We start from the raw sequence: 6,543 nt of genomic DNA, 5'->3' as shown, positions 1-6,543 counted from the left end.
CAAGTCCTGTCCATCCTTATTGTAGGTAGGAAGGGCTTGAAGGGCCACATAAGCCAGTTGCTCTATGGGGAAAAAGAGTGGAAAGGAGCCTTCCAAGTAGCCAGAAGAGCAATAATAAATATAATAGCTACAATGTATTGTACATGCTGGGCCTTGTTCTATAGATTTTTAAATAAAATGACCACCAATCCTTTAAGCAGCTCTATAAGGTAGGTATTACTTACCACTCATCTCACAAACTCAGAATTCTCCTCTAAATAATTAAAGGAATATACTGTGTTCAAATCCTGCAGCTTAGCAATAACATGTGGGACCTGAGCACTTGGTGATCTTGCGAACTCTAGCTGTTTGGACTTACAGGGACCTGCTCTCCTGCCCTGAATGGAAAAGCCTGTGTGTCTGAATAAATGAAAGTGTATGCAGGCCTGGGAGCCACATACTCACTCACATTGGGAGGTTACTTTTGAAAAGAGTGTGTAATTCTGAGCTTGTTTTCTGAGCTGCTTCGTTTCATCTGGATTTGCTCTAACTTACATTGGGGAATTACTTCTGAGAAGCAAGTATGATTCTGACCTTGTTTCTACTGCTTAATTTCAATGACATTTACAGTAAATCATGGGAATTCCCAGTTAGGTTTTAAAATCAACCCACTTATTGGTGTGGGTTGTGTGTTCATCAGAGGAGCCCAGGACAATGTGGCTAAGAGACTTTTCTTTCAGCTGGCTTAGGTGAGAAAAGCTTTTAGCCAGTCAGGGTTATTCTGTCAGTGATGACTTGAAATTGTTAAGATTGAGGAGGGGCTGGTAACAGGTACCATTAGTTTCCTTCATGGGCTCACTGATGCGTGTCACATGATGTCATATATATGCCACAACGCCACATCAGCTTGGCCACTTCATCTACCCCTTTGTCTCTAGGAAGCTCTGGCGTATTCCTCTGCTGAGAACTGAGGAGTTAAGAGGCAGTGCTTTAAGATGGAGACAATAATGAGAAAGGGGCTGCCTTGTCTTTAATCACCTAGTTCCTATGCTCACTGTTGGAGTAGAACAGCCAGAGGGTGCTGCACTCATTCCTTTCTGGGGTGTTTCCTTCATAATGTCTTAGCTCCCAGCTTTCCTTGATGACACAAATGTCTATGATAATTTATCAGAACTCAGCCTGTACAAAAGACATCTCACGTTTTCTGCTGCGACACCAATAGGACAGCTATAAGTGGCACCAAGGACCACTGCAGGTATACATTATGGAGTCTAGATCTTATTCTAGAGTATTTCCAGCCTCGGTGGTAAAAGGAGACAGCCAGTAGAACCAAAACAAACCAAAAAATGCAAATACCTCCTGGCGAGCACCTGGAGAGGATATGCTAGGCTCTCCAGGCCCTGTTTTACTGGAGCTCTTAAGACGATGCAGAAAATTATGATTCAAAATGCCAATGAGTTTGGACATTGTCCTGTGGGAACCACTGGAAGTTGTTAAGCAGGAAAGAGATGATAACATCTATATCATTTCAGTCATTTTTAAACTTTCAGTCAATACATAACTCTAGTCACAGAAAATCTTTCTTAGAAACTCAAAATTCAACCTAGAAGGATGCAAAGCAGCTCTGGCACACGTGTATGCACATACATGTGCATGGAAACAATCAACCCTTGCACCCTTAAAAGCAGTTTGAAAAACTGAGCCTTAGATGCCTGATACAGAGAACCAACTGTAACTATATCTTCAGCGCCATAGCCTACACAGACCTGGCATGGACTAGGTCAACGGTTCTCAACCTGTGGGTCGCAACCCCTTTGAGGGTCGAATGACCCTTTCACAGGGGTCGCCTAAGACCATCAGAAAACAAAAAGATACTTACATTACGATTCATAACAGTAGCAAAATTACAGTTATAGAGTAACAACGAAAATAATTTTATGGTTGGGGGTCACCACTACATGAGGAACTGTATTAAGGGATCACGGCATTAGGAAGGTTGAGAACCGCTGGACTAGGTGCTCAATATTTGTCCACTGAATTAAAGTTCTTACAACTTAACAGGGACAAGCTACAAAACTGTCAAATAGTTAGAGGGAATTTTTTAAACTCTTAATTTTAGGTCATGAAATTCAGCTAACAGATATATTAATCCAAACGATGGACTGGCCATAACTGTCAATAGTAGTAATTTCCCTTTGTTATTAATTTAAAACAACTATACCAGGCACACCGGTCTGCCACTTAGACAAACCACATTGTAAGGCTAATTTGTTTTCCTCTCACAAAAGTCTTTTAGAAAATTATTTTTATGTTTGTAAATACCTAAAGGCACATCATGCATTACAAAAATTAATAAGGAATTCACAAAAGCATGCACAAGAAAATTACAACTGTGGCTCCTTTGTCATCTGCCTGTCCTTAAAAATGACTCTTTCTACCCTTTTACAGTGCTTTCAAAAAGCACTCAGACATAATAAAACAATTATTTCTTCATTTTCAATAGTAGGCTTTGAGAAGACAGTACAAAAAGTATAAAATAGCCCATTTTCTTAAAGTAATGAGAGATTTCAAAGCTAAATGCATTTAAAAGTAGACTAGATATTCTTTTTCTATTGAAATGATTCAATCCTTGTACTTCTAGTTGGTTTTGGGTTATCATTATATATAAAACTATTAGTCCACGTTTTTCCACTTGGTCCATGCCTAAACTATAAAAAGAAAATTATAGCTATCTCCTTCAAGCTGCCAAGCTATGATGGATGTGGTAATAACTATACTATTTCCATGCCATGGGAGCTCATGATTATAAGACTAAGCATTAAGTATTTCATTTATGGCACAGATACACTATGAAGTAAGGTCCAAATATACAAATACTTATTAACTAAGTGGAAATACTACATAAATACAATCATAGACACTAACAACCAACACCACTAGCCACATTGGATTTCTAACAATGTGCTATCATCTAAATGGCCATTTCTGGAATAGACCTCTAAGGACAAGGGTACCCATATTGACAAAGGTGTTTGTTCACTGTAAAGCAAGCATTATTCAAATGTACTAGTGTGGTTAACGACGGGTTGATGTTACAGCAACTTTTAATGTAAACATTTTATTCAATCAACCAACACAGTGAACTCTGGCTTCCTTATCTGCAAAAAGGAGATACCTATCTAAGCTTCACTGAGTTGTTAGGAAGATTTCATTATTAATAGACACTCAAAAATGACAACATTCTAACAAGTTCCCGTGATGGCTAAGCACTGGGCTGGACACTGGAGGCATTAAGAATACAAAAAGGTCCCTGCTCTCAAGAAGCTCAGTTTCGAGGACCACCTACCACCAAACAATTCCTGCTACGGTTCAACTGCTGTGTTTTTTCCTTGTATCAAACAGGAGGGGAAAGTTCCAGAGAAAACACTGACATGTTTTACAAAAAAGCCAGAAGTTTACTAACAATATATTCTAACATGTATCAAAGTTTCAAGCAGGTTATTTTGAATCTTGAATAATAAACCGCAATATTCAGTATTAATTAAAAACTGAAAAGGGGTGGTGGTGATTCACAGGTCTCAGTCCAAAATACAAATGCAGAAAATGTTTACTTTGGTGGATCTGTGTTGATGCCATATTTCTCCTTGAGAAGCTTCAACTGTTCTTCCTTCTTCTTTGTGTCCATCTTCTGAAATGCCTGGAAATGTGGTAAGCACCAAAATCAACAGTTACCTATCTATAGTCAAATTTCACTAATCGCACTAGCCAGAAAAGAACTCGAGAGTATAAATTGCCCCATCAGTGCAGTTCTGCACTAATTCTTACATGCGCTCCCCACTCGATGAGAACCATGGCTGTACTTACCCTGTTGGCATTATAGTACAAAACCACAAGGTATCTGTTACAAACATTGAATCCCGACAGGTGATCACAAGCGTTCTTGGCATCAAAGATGTCTTCATAGACCACATAAGCTGTTCCTCTAGTTTCAGGTGTATTCCCCCTGCAGAGTTGAATCAGGCTTAATTAATTACACATTTACCTGAAAACCATTAGAAAAAATAAACATTATACAATAGATAGGTATGCTGAATAAGCCTGCAATTTTCTGAATTAGGTAATTTTTGTTTTTATTTTAAGTAAAATAGATATAGGTTAAACTTATATCAAAAATACTAATACAGCTGCTAAAGCAGTAACAGCAAAGACCTAGCTTGAAATTTTGTCACCGTCTTTATGTTCTAATTGTCCCTACTTTTCATACTAAGACCCAATTTTCAGCCTAACACCAGCAAGTATAGTACTGGAGAGTGATGGCTCCCATTAGTCAGCAATGTCTTGAATGGGGTTTTTGTTTTTTTAACTGTACCTTTATGTAACAGAAACAATGCTTTATTTACCACATTATCTCCTAGAAATCAGTCCCTTATTTCTAAAGATTTAGATCCCCCCCACCATGATTTAATTATAATTTCAATTCTTAAAGATGATCTTCATCAATGTAGGAAATACATTTGTGGGCAATATTTTACGAAGGTTTATTAAATCCCTAAAATGAAAACCTACTTTGTGTCTGTGGGGGGTGGGGGATGGGTGGGAGGGAAGCGCCTACCAAGAAGATGGCAAAATTCTAAACAAGATATATATAAGAAAACAGTCAACCATCATCTGTATGGCCAGAAAAGGATGTCTGCCAATGTAGAGCGTTAATGTATAATAGTTTCTACCACTTAGAAAAATCTTTGCCTTTTGGGCCGGCCGAGTGGCTCAGTTGTTTAAGAGCTCGCTCAAGAGTGCGAGCTTTGAGCAACAGCGGTTCAATTCCCGGCCTGAGCTGAGCTGCCAACAGGTGGCAGGATGGCTCAGCTAAAAAAAAAAAAAAAAGATAGAAAAATCTTTGCCTTTTAAAACTGCAGTACAGTCAGCCCCCTGCATTCTTTTTTAATACAACTGGCACTGTCATGCATTAAAATTCCCTTTGGCTGCGGAAAGGGCTGGCTTCTGCAGAAACTGGGGTGGAAGTATGCTTGTGGGTAGGGTTATCTGCGAACCGGAACAGAAGGCAGCTGGAAGTACAAGCTGCACCTTGCTCATGGATAAGAGCTGTAGGTGTTCCTTGCCACCTCCTCTCCTCATCTCTCCAGCTTCCGTCAGGGGAGGAGGGAGGGAAGTGTGAGGCGCAACAAACTGCAGGCAGCGGATGGCTATGTGCTTATTAGTGGGGACAGTGGTCAGAGAGCCGACTCAGCTTCTGCTCTGCTGTGATAAAGGCAGACCCCTACTTCCATCTGTGCTCCAGCCACCCAGTGCAATTGTGGAATGAGGTTTCAGACTGTGGTGTGCCATAGCCCTGGAAGGTCAAGGTAAGGGAGCGGACCATGGAAAGGGAAGGGACGAGGCTACAGTCTTGGGGCTCAGTCAGAGCTTGGGCTTCCTGTAAAGGGGGTGGGAGAGGCAGAGTACAGGGGTGGTTGGAAGGTGCCAGTGTCGCTGAATGCTCTCTCATTGTTAGCTTGCATGGGCCTGATGAGGAATTTTATAATACTCTTCACTCTCTGGGAAGTCTAACAACTTTCAGACTTTTGACTTTTAATCATTTCCAAGAATGCATGAAGTGTGAAAGTGGGGGATTGCCTGCCTGCGAAAACACTGCCTCAAAAGTCTACCTAATTTTTCCTTTGGAATAAAAACATAAAAAAACTTACGTTCCTTAAGGCACACATGGTTTTATATTTCATTTTACTCCCACAGTGTTATGTATACCACAAGTGCATAAGCATTTGAAGGGTGGAGATCTCCTTTCTCTCACACGTCCTTTCTCCAGGAAGTGAACAAAACCAAAGCATCTCCTTTTCTTCCTCTTACATAGTCTTAGGAAGAATAGGGATAAGCACTAACCCCATGTTAGTCTCTCCATCTCACGTCTCCCAGCCCCAATTATCAACCTATTATCTTGAGAGCCACACTGTAATTTTAATTTTTAAAAGCATGTACTTGGGCTATTATGTCAGGTACTGAGCCAACATTATTTTCTTGATTGGTGGTATAAAAGCTTAGAGCAGAAATAAGAAAACCTAATCATGTAATTCGAGCTCCCTGAACTTCAGTTGCTTCATGTGTCAAATATAATGACATCAGATTCTATCACCTGCCCTACCTTACATGTGGCTTTAATAATCAAAATGGGAAACAAGGGCTGGCCAAGGGGTGCGTTGGTTAGGAGTTGGCTTGGGATGCCAGCTCTGAGCAGCAGGGCCCTCGTTCGGGTCCCACATGAGGGTCAGTGACACTGTGCCCTCTATAGCTAAGATGGTGAACAACAGCTCGACCTGGAGCTGGGCTGCCATGAGTCGCCAGCGACGGCATAGGCTGCAGTGGGGTTGGCGGGCGTGAGCTGCTGTGAGCAGCTGTCCAATGGCCGGCGACCAACTGCCTCACCCAGAAAGAGCGCAATGATCATAACACCAACATTGGTCAGTGAAGTGACGTCCTCCACAACTAGACTGAAGAACAAAAGGACAGCAACTTGTCTGTTCCCCTTCCCTGATTCCCCAATACAATCTT

At 41.0% G+C, this 6,543-nt stretch overlaps 1 protein-coding gene across 1 annotated transcript in view; it reads right to left on the bottom strand.

Moving 5' to 3' along the window:
• Window positions 1-3,065: 3,065 nt before the first annotated feature.
• Window positions 3,066-6,543, bottom strand: part of SF3B6 (splicing factor 3b subunit 6) — an 8,058-nt gene continuing 4,580 nt past the window's right edge. The window contains exons 3-4 of the mRNA XM_019649992.1: window positions 3,844-3,982; window positions 3,066-3,676 (exon numbers count right to left, since the gene is read on the bottom strand). Coding sequence (XP_019505537.1) covers window positions 3,587-3,676; window positions 3,844-3,982 — 229 coding nt within the window. The 3' untranslated portion in view covers window positions 3,066-3,586. The remainder of the gene's footprint in view (window positions 3,677-3,843; window positions 3,983-6,543) is intronic.

Source organism: Hipposideros armiger, unplaced genomic scaffold, assembly GCF_001890085.2.
Source record: "Hipposideros armiger isolate ML-2016 unplaced genomic scaffold, ASM189008v1 scaffold_0, whole genome shotgun sequence".
Classification (NCBI taxonomy): Eukaryota; Metazoa; Chordata; class Mammalia; order Chiroptera; family Hipposideridae; genus Hipposideros; species Hipposideros armiger.
This window is presented reverse-complemented; position numbering and strand designations above follow the sequence as displayed.